At 59.2% G+C, this 19,512-nt stretch overlaps 1 protein-coding gene across 2 annotated transcripts in view; it reads left to right on the top strand.

The window, feature by feature from the left end:
- DNAH9 (dynein axonemal heavy chain 9) overlaps positions 1 to 19,512 on the top strand; it is a 250,404-nt gene that overhangs the window by 87,467 nt on the left and 143,425 nt on the right. For both annotated transcript variants that reach the window (XM_089771994.1, XM_075903450.2), the window contains 5 exons: positions 333 to 498; positions 5,576 to 5,678; positions 6,600 to 6,839; positions 10,585 to 10,746; positions 11,451 to 11,647. In XM_089771994.1, coding sequence (XP_089628120.1) covers positions 333 to 498; positions 5,576 to 5,678; positions 6,600 to 6,839; positions 10,585 to 10,746; positions 11,451 to 11,647 — 868 coding nt within the window. The remainder of the gene's footprint in view (positions 1 to 332; positions 499 to 5,575; positions 5,679 to 6,599; positions 6,840 to 10,584; positions 10,747 to 11,450; positions 11,648 to 19,512) is intronic.

The raw sequence follows: 19,512 nt of genomic DNA, 5'->3' as shown, positions 1-19,512 counted from the left end.
GGCCAAGCCTTTCCGGAGATGAGCTGCGCTTGGAGGGCCTCGCTGGGGGCTACTCAGTCCAAGCCTTGTTCTGCCTCACACCCAACATGCTTCTGCCAGGGAAACCCAGCTCTGAACCCTGCTTCCTCCCTCCCTGTCCCCTGCAGGCTTGATGTTGCTGGTGAAGCTGGGTACAGGCCTCACCTCGAACACAGACCAGTAACCCTTCCTGCTCTGGGGTTTGTCCACTTCCCCCCCATGACTGACGGCCCTGTCTGACCGTTCATACTGCGATTTACCTCCTCTGTGAATGCAGCCTGTGCTGTCAGCTCTCTGCCTTTGTTCCCATACAGCTGTTCTTGAGAAGCCGCTGGAGAAAAAGGCTGGTAGAAACTATGGCCCACCTGGCACCATGAAACTCGTCTACTTCATTGATGATATGAACATGCCTGAAGTGGACACTTATGGGACAGTGCAGCCCCACACACTGATCAGACAACACATGGACTATGGCCACTGGTAGGCAGTCTTCCTTCTCATTTTTTCCATCCATACGTGGAATACATTTTGTTAAGTGCACTGAAGCATGTGCAATGTGCACCACTAGTAGAAACACCTGCTGCCAGCTGTGGGCACTATGGGTGTTCTGCGAATCTGATGGGTGGCATATGAATCTCTCCTAGGTGGCTGCTTAGCTTAAAGGGAAAACTGTTGGTAGGTGCCGTCTTTTGAGCTGCGCATGCAGTGATGTTACAGCCAGCGTGGTCTCCCCGTATTGGAGGGACAAGAAGTGTGAGGGAATACCTAGTACTGGACCCACTTCTGCTAGTGAGAGAGAAGCTTTGGAGCTAACAGGAAGCTGCTCTTCAGCTCTGGGAAATTCAGTCAGGGTGTGTCTACACTACAGAGTTTTATCAGGAAAACGGCCGTTTTTCTGACAACACCTGAGTTCTGGCCACACTGCAATCCCACTCTTCCGAAAGGAAATGGGAAGAACAGGGGGTTTCCGGCGTTGGTATCCTCTTTCTACGAGGAGGAAGCTCTGTCGGAAAAAGGCGCGTGTGGGCGGGGAGGAGGGAGTTCTTTCGGAAGAAGAGGAAAGAGGGAAAAGCCCCAGTGCCCTGGTGGCTACTCCGCCCACAGCTGACATGCGAGGGAGCCTCCGTCCATGTGGACGCTGTCTGTCGAAGAAGCAGCTCGCTTTTTCGATGCGCTTGGTGTGTGGACGCGCTCTTGCGGAAGTTTTTCCAGAAGAGCTCTTCCGAAAGAAGCCTGCAGTCTAGACAGAGCTTGTAGCCCAGTGGGGCTCTGGGAGAGGCTCTGCCCCACTGCACAGCCACATGGAAGGTGGGGCACAAGGAGTTGGCGCCTTTCAAGGGACCCTTCCTGGGGAAGTGGCCTATTAACCCTTGGGCCGGCGTGGGAGGAGAGGAGTGGGGGTGGGGAAGCCGCGGGGGCGGAGGGTTGTTAGCGGGTTGCCGATTGTTCTAAAGAGCCATAATGCCAGTGTCTGTGCTCAGTCCATGACTGTTAGTGCCTAGCAGAGTGATGGATGCAGGCGCCCAGGCCTGTCTTTTGAACGCGTGGTGTAGGTGTCCTTTGCCAATAAGGACTGAGAGGCCATGCGCAGAGTGGGCGTCTTGTGAGCAGGGCCCCCCCGCAGGAAATAGGGGGTTTGTCTTTTATCGTTTTCCTGGGTGGGTTCATTCCAGGGGGGGCGAATCATAGAATCATAGAGCTGAAGGAGACCTCAGGAGAGGCAGGACCAGTCCCAACTAGGGCCCATCTATGCAAAGGGGCTACGTCTAGACTGGCAGGATTTTCTACAAATGCTTTTAACAGAAAAGTTTTCCGTTAAAAGCGTTTGCGGAAAAGAGTCACTAGACTGGCAGGACGCTATTGCACAAAAGCACGTTTTGCGGAAAAGCGTCCGTGCCAATCTAGACGCGCTTTTGCGCAAAAAAGCCCCGATCTCCATTTTCGTGATGGGGCTTTTTTGCGCAAAACAAATCTGAGCTGTCTACACTGGCCCTCTTGTGCAAAAGCTTTGTGTAAAAGGACTTTTGCCCGAACGGGAGCAGCACAGTATTTCCGCAAGAAGCACTGATTTCTTACATGAGATCATCAGTGTTCTTGCGGAAATTCAAGCGGCCAGTGTAGACAGCTGGCAAGTTTTTCCGCAAAAGCAGCTGTTTTTACAGAAAAACTTGCCTGTCTAGACACAGCCAGGCAGATACAAACAGCCCAGAAACTACAGACCAGTCAGTTTAACTTCTGTGCCAGGGAAAACAATGAAGCAAATAATGAAGGAATGTATCAGCAAACACCTGGAAGATAACAAGCTGATAGGTAACAGCCAGCATGGATTTGTCAAGAACAAATCCTGTCAAACCAACCTGATCGCTTTCTTTGGTAGGATAACAGGACTTACGGATAAAGGGGAAGTGATAGACGTAGTATATCTAGACTTTAGTAAAGCATTGATACAATCTTAGCAATACGCTAGCGAAATACAACCTACATGGGGCTAGCATAAGGTGGGTGCGTAACTGGCTGGATAACCATTCTCAGAGGGTAGTTATCAGTGGATCACAGTCATGCTGGAAGGGCAGAACAAGTGGAGTTCTGCAGGGTTCAGTGTGGGGATTAATTTCTGTTCAGTAATGCCATAGAGAATACGCTTATAAAGTTTGCAGAGGATCCCAAGCTGGGAGGAGTTGCGAGTGCTATGGCGGAGAGGGTCAGAATTCAAACCGGTCTGAACAAACTGGAGCAATGGTCTGAGAGAAACAGGATGAAGTTCAATAAGGACAAATGCAAAGTGCTCCCCTCAGGGAGGAACGATCCCTGTCTCACTCAGAATGGGAAGTGAGGGTCCACAAAGGAGCACTGCAGACAGGGATCTAGGGGCCATAGTGTGACAATGTTGCAGAAAAAGGCAAACAGTATCCTGGGCTGTGTTAACGGGAGTGTTGTGAGCAAGACACAAGAAGCAATTCTGCTCTAATCTGCGCTGGTTAGGCTTCAACTTGAGGACAGGACAGGAAGCAACGGGCTTAAATTGCAGCAAGGGAAGTTTAGGTTGGACATAAGGAAAATCTTCGTCACAGTCAGGGTGGTTAAACAGTGGAATAAGTTGCCCAGGGAGGTTGTGGAGTCTCCATCCCTGGAGATATTTAAGAGCAGGTTGGACAGACACCTGTCAGGGATGGTCTAGAGTAGACGGTGCTGGGTCCTGCCATGAGGGCAGGGGACTGGACTCGACCTCTCGAGGTCTCTTCCAGTTCAGTTATTCTGTGATTCTGTGGTTCACCCTGGCTTCACTCACAAATTGTTGCTGGGGTATGTAGTGCACTGAACGGGGCTTAGTTCTTTGCCTGCCTTAGTTGCAACATACCCACAGACCTGCTCTCCGGGGCTCTTCACTGTGATTTTCTGCCACCGGTCTCTGACGGTGATTTGTGGGTTTGGTTTTTCCAAGTCTGGTCCATTTTGGAGAAGCCTTACTCCTTCCTGGGCTTCCCTTGCGGCTGCTGCCTTGGAAAGTGATGGCTTGCGAGAGGCAGTGCGCAGTGGCCTGCCAGGCATTGATTTCTACGGGAGCGGTACGGTCCCAAAGCATGTTCACCAGTGCCGCTCTGTGCTCAGTGCTCACGCCTCCCCGCAGATGCAGGTGGGGCGGTGGGAGCACCAGGCATGGACCTCCCCGCAGATGCAGGTGGGGCGGTGGGAGCACCAGGCATGGACCTCCCCGCAGATGCAGGTGGGGTGGTGGGAGCACCAGGCATGGACCTCCCCGCAGATGCAGGTGGGGCGGTGAGAGCACCAGGCATGGACCTCCCCGCAGATGCAGGTGGGGCGGTGAGAGCACCAGGCATGGACCTCCCCGCAGATGCAGGTGGGGCGGTGAGAGCACCAGGCATGGACCTCCCCGCAGATGCAGGTGGGGCGGTGGGAGCACCAGGCATGGACCTCCCCGCAGATGCAGGTGGGGCGGTGAGAGCACCAGGCATGGACCTCCCCGCAGATGCAGGTGGGGCGGTGAGAGCACCAGGCATGGACCTCCCCGCAGATGCAGGTGGGGCGGTGAGAGCACCAGGCATGGACCTCCCCGCAGATGCAGGTGGGGCGGTGAGAGCACCAGGCATGGACCTCCCCGCAGATGCAGGTGGGGCGGTGAGAGCACCAGGCATGGACCTCCCCGCAGATGCAGGTGGGGCGGTGGGAGCACCAGGCATGGACCTCCCCGCAGATGCAGGTGGGGCGGTGAGAGCACCAGGCATGGACCTCCCCGCAGATGCAGGTGGGGCGGTGGGAGCACCAGGCATGGACCTCCCCGCAGATGCAGGTGGGGCGGTAGGAGCACCAGGCATGGACCTCCCCGCAGATGCAGGTGGGGCGGTGAGAGCACCAGGCATGGACCTCCCCGCAGATGCAGGTGGGGCGGTGAGAGCACCAGGCATGGACCTCCCCGCAGATGCAGGTGGGGCGGTGAGAGCACCAGGCATGGACCTCCCCGCAGATGCAGGTGGGGCGGTGGGAGCACCAGGCATGGACCTCCCCGCAGATGCAGGTGGGGCGGTGAGAGCACCAGGCATGGACCTCCCCGCAGATGCAGGTGGGGCGGTGAGAGCACCAGGCATGGACCTCCCCGCAGATGCAGGTGGGGCGGTGAGAGCACCAGGCATGGACCTCCCCGCAGATGCAGGTGGGGCGGTGAGAGCACCAGGCATGGACCTCCCCGCAGATGCAGGTGGGGTGGTGAGAGCACCAGGCATGGACCTCCCCGCAGATGCAGGTGGGGTGATGAGAGCACCAGGCATGGACCTCCCCGCAGATGCAGGTGGGGCGGTGAGAGCACCAGGCATGGACCTCCCCGCAGATGCAGGTGGGGCGGTGAGAGCACCAGGCATGGACCTCCCCGCAGATGCAGGTGGGGCGGTGAGAGCACCAGGCATGGACCTCCCCGCAGATGCAGGTGGGGCGGTGGGAGCACCAGGCATGGACCTCCCCGCAGATGCAGGTGGGGTGGTGAGAGCACCAGGCATGGACCTCCCCGCAGATGCAGGTGGGGCGGTGAGAGCACCAGGCATGGACCTCCCTGCAGATGCAGGTGGGGCGGTGGGAGCACCAGGCATGGACCTCCCTGCAGATGCAGGTGGGGCGGTGAGAGCACCAGGCATGGACCTCCCTGCAGATGCAGGTGGGGCGGTGAGAGCACCAGGCATGGACCTCCCTGCAGATGCAGGTGGGGCGGTGAGAGCACCAGGCATGGACCTCCCTGCAGATGCAGGTGGGGCGGTGAGAGCACCAGGCATGGACCTCCCTGCAGATGCAGGTGGGGCGGTGAGAGCACCAGGCATGGACCTCCCCGCAGATGCAGGTGGGGCGGTGAGAGCACCAGGCATGGACCTCCCCGCAGATGCAGGTGGGGCGGTGAGAGCACCAGGCATGGACACAGACTTGGACTCTAACTCTTAGGGCGGGAGCTGAAATGGTCTGGGTTGCCCAGGCATGTTGCCGTGACTCCGGACCTGGGAGGGTGAGCTGCTGTTGCCAATGGGCTGCAATTATTGTGACGCTTTGTCACCTACAGGTACGACAGAAACAAACTGTCCCTGAAGGAGATCATGAACGTGCAGTACGTGTCCTGCATGAATCCCACTGCAGGGAGTTTCACCATCAACCCCCGGCTTCAGGTAGAGACCAGTCACCGACAAGATGCTCAGGGATGCAGCTTCGTGCTCTGGCTGTCCCTAAGCCTCTGGCTGTCTGAAGCCGACCGGCAGCGGGTTGGTCACTGAATAAGCGCCTTGTTCTGTTCACTTCCTCTGCGGCATCGGGCTCTGCTCGCTGTCAGCAGGGAGGACACGGGGCCAGATGGGCCTTTGCTCCGAGGCAGTGTGGCCCGGCTCAACTCGTGACACGTGTCACTGGTGGGGCAGCATTTGCCAAAGGAGCCTCCAGTGGGATGAGGCATTGCGAGGAATCTCCCTGCCCACTCCAGCCAGGTCTGCTTACAGGCAGCGGACTGAAAACCCACTGGGTTGCATTGGCATTCATGAGAAACACGGGGAAACTCGGCAGGGGCTTGTGAGCACGATCCGCAGCCTGGTGCGTTGTGTCCAGCATGGGAACCACCGCCTGCTCTCCGCAGTTACACACGTGCCGTCTGGCTGTGCCTCTAGAGCTGTCCTGTGAGCATGTGGAACTGAGAGCAGAACTTAACCCCCCCACCCCATGAAAGGAGTCACCCTGCGTCCTGGCCCCCTTACACGAGCTGCCATACTTGACTGAGTGAGACATTTCGATCTCTTGAGGTACCCGTCTCCATTCCTCTGGCTCTGAGAGGCGAGAGACCTGCTGGCCTTTGTCTGAGGGATCTTTCACATGCCTCCCCTCACCCTGTGCTTCTTTAGCTGCCATTTTGCCTCTCAAATGGGAACACGAACCACCACTGACAATTCCACCCGTTGGGAGTAGACGCCTCGGAAGTGGCTCATCAGCTTGTCGCTGCTAGTGGGATGGGAAACCATGTTAGGGGAGCGGGGCCCAAACCTCCCTTCAGCGCGAAGGGCCAGCTGGCTCTGAAAGCTTCCTTTGTTTCCTTCCTCCCTCAGCGCCACTTCAGTGTGTTTGCGCTCTCGTTCCCTGGCTCAGAGGCTTTGTCCACCATCTACAGTGTCATTCTGACTGAGCACCTGAGACGGGGGAGTTTCTCTGGGCCTGTGCAGAAATCCTCTCAGCAGCTGACCCACCTCGCCCTGGGCCTGCACCAGAAAGTCGCTGCCACTTTCCTGCCAACGGCCGTCAAATTCCATTATATTTTCAGTCTCCGAGACATCTCCAATATCTTCCAAGTAAGTGCAGTAGCTTTCCCCCCGGGCGCTCGGCACTAACCAACGGGAGGGTGTGGAATGTGTGGGCCTGTGGTCCAGCGGCTCCTGTAATTTGTGGGCCTGTGGTCCAGCGTCTCCTGTAATTTGTGGGCTTGTAGTCCAGCGTCTCCTGTAATTTGTGGGCCTGTGGTCCAGCGTCTCCTGTAATTTGTGGGCCTGTGGTCCAGCGTCTCCTGTAATTTGTGGGCCTGTGGTCCAGCGGCTCCTGTAATTTGTGGGCCTGTGGTCCAGCGTCTCCTGTAATTTGTGGGCTTGTGGTCCAGCGTCTCCTGTAATTTGTGGGCTTGTGGTCCAGCGTCTCTTGTAATTTGTGGGCCTGTGGTCCAGCGTCTCTTGTAATTTGTGGGCCTGTGGTCCAGCGTCTCCTGTAATTTGTGGGCCTGTGGTCCAGCGTCTCCTGTAATTTGTGGGCTTGTGGTCCAGCGTCTCCTGTAATTTGTGGGCTTGTGGTCCAGCGTCTCCTGTAATTTGTGGGCTTGTGGTCCAGCGTCTCTTGTAATTTGTGGGCCTGTGGTCCAGCGTCTCCTGTAATTTGTGGGCCTGTGGTCCAGCGGCTCCTGTAATTTGTGGGCCTGTGGTCCAGCGTCTCCTGTAATTTGTGGGCCTGTGGTCCAGCGGCTCCTGTAATTTGTGGGCCTGTGGTCCAGCGGCTCTTGTAATTTGTGGGCCTGTGGTCCAGCGGCTCCTGTAATTTGTGGGCCTGTGGTCCAGCGGCTCCTGTAATTTGTGGGCCTGTGGTCCAGCGGCTCCTGTAATTTGTGGGCCTGTGGTCCAGCGGCTCCTGTAATTTGTGGGCCTGTGGTCCAGCGGCTCCTGTAATTTGTGGGCTTGTGGTCCAGCGGCTCCTGTAATTTGTGGGCCTGTGGTCCAGCGGCTCCTGTAATTTGTGGGCTTGTGGTCCAGCGGCTCCTGTAATTTGTGGGCCTGTGGTCCAGCGGCTCCTGTAATTTGTGGGCCTGTGGTCCAGCGGCTCCTGTAATTTGTGGGCCTGTGGTCCAGCGGCTCCTGTAATTTGTGGGCCTGTGGTCCAGCGTCTCCTGTAATTTGTGGGCCTGTGGTCCAGCACCCCCTGTAATTTGTGGGCCTGTGGTCCAGCACCCCCTGTAATTTGTGGGCCTGTACGGTCGCTCAGCACAAATCCAGATGCCGTTCTGCTAGGTTTTGTGTTTCTATTGGTGGTGCACATTCACACATGCCACAGTGCACATTACACATTTATTCTGCACGTGTGGGGAAAGATGAGAGGGAACCTTGCCGTGGCCCCCTCTCGGTACGAGGGCGACTGGAGAGCCGACAGGCTGGCAGACACGCCGTGACCTGCAGGCCAGAAGAGGGCTATTGCCCAGTGTCACTGGGGAACACGGTTCCTGCTGCTTTCCAGAGACGTGTCTGCTAACCCCGATGGCCTTTGCAGGAGGCGTTTCGGGAGGGATGGAAAGGGTCACCTCGAGCACCCGGGGCTGCAGGAAGCTCCAGAAGTAGCAGGGAGAGAGCAGGGAGGGGAGATGGGGATGGGCGGGGAGTGGGGAGGCAAGAGGCATGGGCTGAGCCGGGCAGGGGAGTGCTTTCCCCAGGAGCTAAGGGAGGAGGGCTCGGGAGCAGAGCCCGGCACGAGCAGAGGGCTGGCTGCAGGTCCAGGGTGTTGCTTTGCAGCCCCATTTCTGTGATGCGGGAAAGGGATTCCAGGTTTGGGCCAGATGAGTGTAGTGGCAGCAAGCCAGCCTCCCGCGGGGGGACGAGCAGAGGCAGGGGAGCTGGCTGGGGAAGCACAGGGGAGAAGATGGCTGAGGATGGCCCGGTGATTTGTGTCCTCGTGCAGAGGGAATGGAGTGGGACGGGCTGTAAGGCTGACATCGGTGGGAGAAGGGCTTGGACGCTGCACACGCAGGCCTTGCCGAGAGCTAGTCCACTAGCTTCCTGTGCTGGACAGAACAGTGAGACGTCCTGGCAGTGCCTTCCATCCCTCTGCTCTGCTCCCTTCCCACTGCCCTGAGCACGCTGCAACCCTTCGCTCACCCACCGTGTCTCCAGCCCCGGGGCCGTCGCCAGGCTGCAGCGACGCCCGGTGTCCCTGGGCCCCAGGGGACGTGCTGGACAGGCCCTTCCCGGGCAGCTCGTCGCTAAACACGTTTGGGTCAGAGCGAAAAATGCCCATTTGCCAGTGCAGCCGAGCCGGGGCAGGCCCGAGGAGCTGGCGCACTTCAGGGCAGATCTGAGTGCGTGTTCGTTTCTGTAGAAGTAATTAGCCAGAAGGACTAATGGGTTCTATTGTATTCATGTCGTTAACACCCTCTGTATCGTTAATGGGCTGGTAGAAGCCTTTGAAGTATTTTCCTTTGTGCGTTTTCGCAGGGCTGCTGTGCACACGCCACTAGCCGCTGGCCCCTCCTGCTTCCTCCCGACAGCGCAGGCCGGGTTCGGCCACTTGTGCCGTGCTGGCAGTCGGCCCTCCAGGGTCCCACGCGGCTTTTCTCTCTTGCTGTGCAGCACGAGGGGGAGGCCAGGGCCCTGATTCTGGGCTGGGGGGCACTGCATGCAGCCTGGAGCATTCTCCAGAGCCTCAGCCACAGGCCACGGGGCCAGCGCTTTCCCAGGGCCTGGCTTAGACACTCCGGGGCTCTGGGTCTGCTCTTTTAATGACTCCACCTTTTCCTCCCAGGCAAGTCGCAGCAGTGGCAGGGATCCCTGTGCACCCAAGCGTAGTGGCTGCCACCCCCCCCCCCCCGAGCTGTCCCCTCAAGAGCAGCGGGGTCCAGAGAGCCCTAGTACAGCACCCAGCAGCGGGGTGTGCCTGCTTGGCTTCAGGGACCCCGCCCACTGCGCTTTCTAATCTACTCCCAGCCGCACTCGCTGTCCTGGCAGCTGAGGCAAGAAGGGGAAGAGCCCACAGACTGGGGTGATCTTCCTTGGGTGGGATACAGGAGGCAGTGTGGCCTAGTGGGCAGAGCGCTGCCTGGGACTTGGGTGGCCTGCTTCTCTTTCTGGCTTCCACTGTGGCCGGTGGCGTGGCAGCCACTTTACCTTTCTCGGCGTTAGTTCCCCCACCAGTGGCCTGGCGATGGTGATGTGAAGCTCCTTTGTAAAGCGCTTTGAGATCTCTGGGGAGCCGCCCTTTGTAAGGGGTAGGGGCATTTGGCGTGTGGCCTGAGGGCTGGCGTTCCTCCGTGGAGCCGTGGAGCGTGGCTGTCCGCATGACAGGATGGCATCGAAGCCTTTCGGTCAGTTCTTCCATGGCCTGTGGCCTGCTGTGCTGCTTTTCTGTTATTTTTGCTCTGATGTTTGGAGTCCGTGCACCGAACACAGCAAATGCAGCCCAGAATGCTTTGCTGCAGGCACGCTGGGGGGCCATGGGGCACACAGTCTGCGTTCTCCTTTGGGTGGGGAGCTACTCAGTCCTGCTGCATGCTCATTACCTGAGCGCTGCATGCATTGCTCTTCTCCTGGCGTGCCCCTGCCGATCCAGGGGGAGCTGAGAGCAGTGTTCCCTCTAACCGTTTCCACCCATGTGCGGAATAATTGTATGCGCACTGAGGCATGTGTGAATGTGCACCACCAGGAGAAACAAAACACCAGACTGTGGGCGCTCTGCTAATCAGCTGAGTGGCCTTTGAATCTCTCTTGAATGGCCGCACGGGCACCCAGCTTCCTGGGAACACAGACAGTGCGTGCTGTGTGTGTCTGAAACACGTGTCTCTGTTCATTTCAGGGCATTCTGTTTTCCACCCCGGAGTGTCTGAAGGTGCCGCAAGACTTGGTGAAGCTCTACCTGCATGAGTCGAACCGGGTGTACCGGGACAAGATGGTGGAGGAGAGAGATTTCAGCACATTTGACAGCATGCAGCTGGAGATGGCGAAGAAGTCTTACGAGGTAAGCGTTGTGGTTGCTGTTTCTCAGATTCACTCTCCGCTTTGGGAGAACCCTTTCTCGGGAGGCGAGGGGGCTGCCCTGGCGGCAGCTGTGGGTTTAGGGCCAAAGTAACCAGACCCAAAATCTGCTCAAGCCATCTTGTGTGTTTGGAGATGGACACATGCAGGGGGCTGGCGTTCTGTGGGTTCTGCCCAGCTTGGCTGCTGGCCGTCTGGCCGAGTCCTGCCCCGTTCTCTGGGTCCCACCGTCCCAGGCATTGGCTACTCTGCAAACACAGCAGCTGTGCCGGGCGCTCCCTGAGCTGCTGGGAGAGGTGGCACCTTAGTTCTCCCAGTGCCCTTGTGCCGCGTGCACCAGCGGTTAGCTCCGTGCGACGCTGTCGCTCAGGAGTGTGAGTTGAAAGTGCAAGCAGCGCGCTCACACCGGTCTTGTGGCCCAGTGGTGCCCAGGCCCCTGCCTGCCCGATGGGTCATGGATCCCAGCCTCACCAGGCTGCAGGCTCACTTAACTGATGGCAGGAAAGTGCTTCCAGTGTCTGGACAGGGCGGTGTCCTTGGCTCTCCTCCTGGATCCAACAACGTCTTTCCACGGAAAGCTCTGTACCCTCCCCTCCCCCCGCTGCTCTGCAAACAGCGATGCCCCTTGCACTGTGCCAGGAGCATCACAAAGGTCCCCCATGTACTTCCCTTTGAATCCGTTGGCAGGAGATGGAGGCGGCGCTGGAGCAGAGCAGGAGGATGAACTTGTACTGCCACTTTGCTAGAGGCATTGGGGAGCCCAAGTACATGCCTGTGCCCACCTGGGAGTCGTTGAGCCAGATCCTCGTGGAAGCCTTGGATAACCACAACGAGGTCCACGCCGCCATGAACCTAGTGCTCTTCGAAGACGCCATGTGCCACGTGTAAGCAGGGGATTTCGGTCCTCGCGCTCTGAGCCCGCAGCCCAGCGGCCGTGGGGCGGGCCGGGGAGAGTGTTTCTGTGCAGGGGGTGGCAGGCCAGGCAGCCCCAGTCCCAGGTGCTGGCAGGAGGAGAGGGAACAGCGTGACCTGGAGTCAAACCCAGGTCCCTCAAGCAAAGCAGGGGCTTGTCCAGTTAAAACACTGACCGTCGATCTCTGCTCTGCCTCCTCGCCCCACAGGGGGCAGTCCCGGTGCCCAGGATACTGCTGGTTGGCCTGTTCTCTGACACAGACCCCAAGCTCAGACCGAGGGCCCCGGAGTACAGGGTGCGCCTCCCTGCCCGCCACCCTCGGGACCTGACAGTCCTGCAGGACGGCATCTGCCAGACCAGGGGAGGTCCCCTGCCACTGGCCTCCTGCTGCTGCCAGGCGCCAACCCCAGCCCTCCTGATGCCAGTCCAGCCAGCCTCTCTAGGGCCGGAGCTCCCCACGGTGCCACCTCCCCTCTCCACCCACCACGGGGCTCCCGGACGAGTGGCACCCCCTCCCATGCTCCCGGACCCAGCGCCAGACCTCCCTGTTCCTGGGCTCTGTGGTCCAGGATCATCCATGTTCCTGCCAGACCACAGAGTCCCGCTTTAGGGAGGTTCGACCTTCCTTGAGACAGATTGCCCAGAGGTGTCAGTTTTCCAAGGCGGCTGTCTAAGAAGGGGCACAGTTTGCATGCCAGCCCTGAGTGCAGTGCCTAGGTGCCCCAATCCAAGTGTGATTGTCAGTGTGCCAGATAGGGAACAGGAGCACAGCCTGGAAGTGATTTAGGAGCCAACTGTGGCGGGTTGGGTCCCAGAAATCCCTCGGGGGTTGTCCCACGTTGTGCTGATCAAGCCACTGACGTCGCCTTCCTGCCCTTTGGGGCTCCCCACCACCCTGTCTGGCAGAGCAGACCCTCTGGTCTCCCCCAGCCAATGCAAGAGTTGGGGTTATCCCGCCACGCAGAGCAACACAGGCACTGACCCAGCTCCGGGAGGGTCCGTTATACGGCTCCAGCACCCAGGATGCACAACCCCAGAGAGGATCAGAACTGCCCACCGATCTGTCGTGCCCCATGTCCACGTCTTACACAGAGACAGCCCCTACGTCCTGCCCATTTATCAATGGCAGCGAGCCAAGCACAGCACCTGCTCCCCCAGGAAACGGGCGTTCCCCTGGGGCCGGACAACACTCGACCGTGTTTTCGTTCCGTATAAACGGGGGCTGAAGCGACTGCGAGGGAACACGGGCCGAGCAGCAAATTAGTGAACCAGATAAACAAAAGGCGCCAGCTAACGGTGCCCCTACTCCTAACCCCTATCCCTACCCCTACCCCAACCGTACCCATGCTCCTATCCCTACCCCTAACCGTACCCCTACTCCTACCCCTAACCGTACCCCTCCCCTAACCCTACCCCTAACCGTACCCCTACTCCTACCCCTAACCGTACCCCTGCCCCTACTCCTACCCCTAACCGTACCCCTGCCCCTACTCCTACCCCTAACCGTACCCCTGCCCCTACTCCTACCCCTAACCGTACCCCTGCCCCTACTCCTACCCCTAACCGTACCCCTGCTCCTAACCCTACCCCTAACCCTACCCCTAACCGTACCCCTACTCCTACCCCTAACCGTACCCCTGCCCCTAACCCTACCCCTAACCGTACCCGTGCTCCTACCCCTAACCTTACCCCTGCCCCTAACCCTACCCCTAACCGTACCCCTACTCCTAACCGTACCCCTGCCCCTACCCCTAACCCTACCCCTAACCCTACCCCTAACCGTACCCCTAACCCTACCCCTAACCGTACCCCCCACTCCTAACCCTACCCCTAACCGTACCCCTACTCCTAACCCTACCCCTAACCGTACCCCTGCCCCTAACCCTACCCCTAACCGTAGCCCTACCCCTACCCCTAACCGTACCCCTGCCCCTAGCCCTACCCCTAACCGTACCCCCACTCCTAACCCTACCCCTAACCGTACTCCTACTCCTAACCCTACCCCTAACCGTACCCCTGCCCCTAACCCTACCCCTAACCGTACCCCTACTCCTACCCCTAACCGTACCCCTGCCCCTAACCCTACCCCTAACCGTACCCCTACTCCTACCCCTAACCGTACCCCTGCCCCTAACCCTACCCCTAACCGTACCCCTGCCCCTAACCCTACCCCTAACCGTACCCGTGCTCCTACCCTAACCTTACCCCTGCCCCTAACCCTACCCCTAACCGTACCCCTGCCCCTAACCGTACCCCTGCCCCTAACCGTACCCCTGCCCCTACCCCTAACCCTACCCCTAACCGTACCCCTACTCCTACCCCTAACCGTACCCCTGCCCCTAACCCTACCCCTAACCGTACCCCTACTCCTACCCCTAACCGTACCCCTGCCCCTAACCCTACCCCTAACCGTACCCCTACTCCTACCCCTAACCGTACCCCTGCCCCTAACCCTACCCCTACTCCTACCCCTAACCGTACCCCTGCCCCTAACCCTACCCCTAACCGTACCCCTACTCCTACCCCTAACCGTACCCCTGCCCCTAACCCTACCCCTAACCGTACCTCTGCCCCTAACCCTACCCCTAACCGTACCCCTGCTCCTATCCCTACCCCTAACCGTACCCATGCTCCTACCCCTAACCGTACCTCTGCCCCTGCTTCTACTCCTAACCGAACCCCTACTCCTAACCCTACCCCTAACCGTACCCCTAACCGAACCCCTACTCCTAACCCCTAACCCCTAACCCTAACCCTAACCGTACCTCTGCCCCTAACCCTACCCCTAACCGTACCCCTACTCCTAACCGTACCCCTGCCCCTAACCCTACCCCTAACCGTACCCCTGCCCCTAACCCTACCCCTAACCGTACCCGTGCTCCTACCCCTAACCTTACCCCTGCCCCTAACCCTACCCCTAACCGTACCCCTACTCCTAACTGTACCCCTGCCCCTAACCCTAACCCTGCCCCTACCCCTAACCCTAACCCTACCCCTAACCGTACCCCTAACCCTACCCCTAACCGTACCCCCACTCCTAACCCTACCCCTAACCGTACCCCTACTCCTAACCCTACCCCTAACCGTACCCCTGCCCCTAACCCTACCCCTAACCGTAGCCCTACCCCTACCCCTAACCGTACCCCTGCCCCTAGCCCTACCCCTAACCGTACCCCTACTCCTAACCCTACCCCTAACCGTACCCCTGCCCCTAACCCTACCCCTAACCGTACCCCTACTCCTACCCCTAACCGTACCCCTGCCCCTAACCCTACCCCTAACCGTACCCCTGCCCCTAACCCTACCCCTAACCGTACCCCTACTCCTACCCCTAACCGTACCCCTACTCCTACCCCTAACCGTACCCCTCCCCTAACTCTACCCCTAACCGTACCCCTACTCCTACCCCTAACCGTACCCCTGCCCCTAACCCTACCCCTAACCGTACCCATGCCCCTAACCCTACCCCTAACCGTACCCCTACTCCTACCCCTAACCGTACCCCTCCCCTAACTCTACCCCTAACCGTACCCCTACTCCTACCCCTAACCGTACCCCTGCCCCTAACCCTACCCCTAACCGTACCCGTGCTCCTACCCTAACCTTACCCCTGCCCCTAACCCTACCCCTAACCGTACCCCTACTCCTAACCGTACCCCTGCCCCTAACCGTACCCCTGCCCCTACCCCTAACCCTAACCCTACCCCTAACCCTACCCCTAACCCTACCCCTAACCGTACCCGTGCTCCTACCCTAACCTTACCCCTGCCCCTAACCCTACCCCTAACCGTACCCCTACTCCTAACCGTACCCCTGCCCCTAACCGTACCCCTGCCCCTACCCCTAACCCTAACCCTACCCCTAACCGTACCCCTACTCCTACCCCTAACCGTACCCCTGCCCCTAACCCTACCGCTAACCGTACCCCTACTCCTAGCCCTATCCGTACCCCTGCCCCTAACCCTACCCCTAACCGTACCCCTACTCCTACCCCTAACCGTACCCCTGCCCCTAACCCTACCCCTAACCGTACCCCTACTCCTACCCCTAACCGTACCCCTGCCCCTAACCCTACCCCTAACCGTACCTCTGCCCCTAACCCTACCCCTAACCGTACCCCTGCTCCTATCCCTACCCCTAACCGTACCCATGCTCCTACCCCTAACCGTACCTCTGCCCCTGCTTCTACTCCTAACCGAACCCCTACTCCTAACCCTACCCCTAACCGTACCCCTAACCGAACCCCTACTCCTAACCCCTAACCCCTAACCCTAACCCTAACCGTACCTCTGCCCCTAACCCTACCCCTAACCGTACCCCTACTCCTAACCGTACCCCTGCCCCTAACCCTACCCCTAACCGTACCCCTGCCCCTAACCCTACCCCTAACCGTACCCCTGCCCCTAACCCTACCCCTAACCGTACCCGTGCTCCTACCCCTAACCTTACCCCTGCCCCTAACCCTACCCCTAACCGTACCCCTACTCCTAACTGTACCCCTGCCCCTAACCCTAACCCTGCCCCTACCCCTAACCCTAACCCTACCCCTAACCGTACCCCTAACCCTACCCCTAACCGTACCCCCACTCCTAACCCTACCCCTAACCGTACCCCTACTCCTAACCCTACCCCTAACCGTACCCCTGCCCCTAACCCTACCCCTAACCGTAGCCCTACCCCTACCCCTAACCGTACCCCTGCCCCTAGCCCTACCCCTAACCGTACCCCTACTCCTAACCCTACCCCTAACCGTACCCCTGCCCCTAACCCTACCCCTAACCGTACCCCTACTCCTACCCCTAACCGTACCCCTACTCCTACCCCTAACCGTACCCCTGCCCCTAACCCTACCCCTAACCGTACCCATGCCCCTAACCCTACCCCTAACCGTACCCCTACTCCTACCCCTAACCGTACCCCTCCCCCTAACTCTACCCCTAACCGTACCCCTACTCCTACCCCTAACCGTACCCCTGCCCCTAACCCTACCCCTAACCGTACCCGTGCTCCTACCCTAACCTTACCCCTGCCCCTAACCCTACCCCTAACCGTACCCCTACTCCTAACCGTACCCCTGCCCCTAACCGTACCCCTGCCCCTACCCCTAACCCTAACCCTACCCCTAACCCTACCCCTAACCGTACCCCTACTCCTACCCCTAACCGTACCCCTGCCCCTAACCCTACCGCTAACCGTACCCCTACTCCTAGCCCTATCCGTACCCCTGCCCCTAACCCTACCCCTAACCGTACCCCTACTCCTACCCCTAACCGTACCCCTGCCCCTAACCCTACCCCTAACCGTACCCCTACTCCTACCCCTAACCGTACCCCTGCCCCTAACCCTACCCCTAACCGTACCCCTACTCCTACCCCTAACCGTACCCCTGCCCCTAACCCTACCCCTAACCGTACCCCTACTCCTACCCCTAACTGTACCCCTGCCCCTAACCCTACCCCTAACCGTACCCCTACTCCTACCCCTAACCGTACCCCTGCCCCTAACCCTACCCCTAACCGTACCCCTACTCCTACCCCTAACCGTACCTCTGCCCCTAACCCTACCCCTAACCGTACCCCTGCTCCTATCCCTACCCCTAACCGTACCCATGCTCCTCCCCCTAACCGTACCTCTGCCCCTGCTCCTACTCCTAACCGTACCCCTACTCCTAACCCTACCCCTAACCGTACCCCTAACCGTACCCCTACTCCTAACCCCTAACCCCTAACCCTAACCCTAACCCTAACCCCTACTCCTAACCCTACCCCTAACCGTACCCCTACTCCTAACCCCTAACCCCTAACCCTAACCCTAACCCTAACCCCTACTCCTAACCCTACCCCTAACCGTACCCCTAACCGTACCCCTACTCCTAACCCCTAACCCTAACCCTACCCCTAACCGTACCCCTGCTCCTACCCCTAACCGTACCCCTACTCCTAACCCTACCCCTAACCGTACCCCTGCTCCTACCCCTAACCGTACCCCTACTCCTAACCCTACCCCTAACCGTACCCCTGCTCCTAACCCTAACCGTACCCCTGCTCCTAAACCTACCCCTAACCGTACCCCTGCTCCTAACCCTACCCCTAACCGTACCCCTGCTCCTACCCCTAACCGTACCCATGCTCCTACCTCTAACCGTACCCCTGCCTCTAACCGTACCCCTAACCGTACCCCTGCCCCTGCTCCTACCCCTAACCGTACCCCTGCCCCCTAACCCTACCCCTAACCGTACCCCTGCCCCTGCTCCTACCCCTAACCGTACCCATGCTCCTACCCCTCACCGTACCCATGCTCCTACCCCTAACTGTACCCCTGCCCCTAACCCTACCCCTAACCGTACCCCTGCCCCTGCTCCTACCCCTAACCGTACCCCTGCCCCTACCCCTAACCGTACCGATGCTCCTACCCCTAACCGTACCCATGCTCCTACCCCTAACCGTACCCCTGCCTCTAACCGTACCCCTGCCCCTAACCCTACCCCTAACCGTACCCCTGCCCCTAACCGTACCCCTGCCCCAACCCTACCCCTAACCGTACCCCTGCTCCTACCCCTAACTGTACCCCTGCCCCTGCTCCTACCCCTAGCCGTACCCCTGCCCCTAACCCTACCCCTAACCGTACCCATGCTCTTATCCCTAACCGTACCCCTACTCCTAACCCTACCCCTAACCGTACCCCTGCTCCTAATCCTACCCCTAACCGTACCCCTGCCCCTAACCCTACCCCTAACCGTACCCATGCTCCTATCCCTAACCTTATCACTAACCGTACCCATGCTCCTACCCCTAACCCGTACCCCTGCCCCTAACCCTACCCCTAACCGTACCCATGCTCCTACCCCTAACCGTACCCCTGCCCCAACCCTAACCGTACCCCTGCCCCTGCTCCTATCCCTAACCGTACCCCTGCCCCTAACCCTACCCCTAACCGTACCCCTGCCCCTAACCGTACCACTGCCCCTAACCGTACCCCTAACCGTACCCCTGCCCCTGCTCCTACCCCTAACCGTACCCCTGCTCCTAACCCTACCCCTAACCGTACCCCTGCTCCTAACCCTACCCCTAACCGTACCCCTGCCCCTGCTCCTACCCCTAACCGTACCCCTGCTCCTACCTCTAACCGTACCCCTGCCCCTAACCCTACCCGTACCCATGCTCCTATCCCTAACCGTACCCCTGCTCCTAATCCTATCCCTAACCGTACCCCTGCTCCTACCCCAACCGTACCTCTGCCCCTGCTCCTACCCCTAACCGAATCCCTGCCCCTAACCCTATCCCTAACCGTACCCATGCTCCTACCCCTCACCGTACCCCTACTCCTAACCCTACTCCTAACCGTACCCATGCTTCTACCCCTCACCGTACCCCTACTCCTAACCCTACCCCTAACCGTACCCATGCTCCTACCCCTAACCGTACCCCTACTCCTAACCCTATCCCTAACCGTACCCATGCTCCTACCCCTAACCGTACCCCTGCCCCTAACCCTACCCCTAACCGTACCGCTGCCCCTAACCCTACCCCTAACCGTACCTGTGCTCCTACCCCTAACCGTACCCCTGCCCCTAACCCTACCCCTAACCGTACCCCTACTCCTAACCGTACCCCTGCCCCTAACCCTACCCCTAACCGTACCCCTGCTCCTATCCCTAACCGTGCCCCTACTCCTAACCCAAACCCTACCCCTAACCGTACCCCTACTCCTACCCCTAACCGTACCCTTACTCCTAATCCTACCCCTAACCGTACCCCTACTCCTAACCGTACCCCTGCCCCTAACCCTACCCCTCACCATACCCCTGCTCCTATCCCTAACCGTGCCCCTACTCCT

Source organism: Pelodiscus sinensis, chromosome 20 (assembly GCF_052426305.1).
Source record: "Pelodiscus sinensis isolate ZL-2025 chromosome 20, ASM5242630v1, whole genome shotgun sequence".
NCBI lineage: Eukaryota > Metazoa > Chordata > Testudines > Trionychidae > Pelodiscus > Pelodiscus sinensis.
This window is presented reverse-complemented; position numbering and strand designations above follow the sequence as displayed.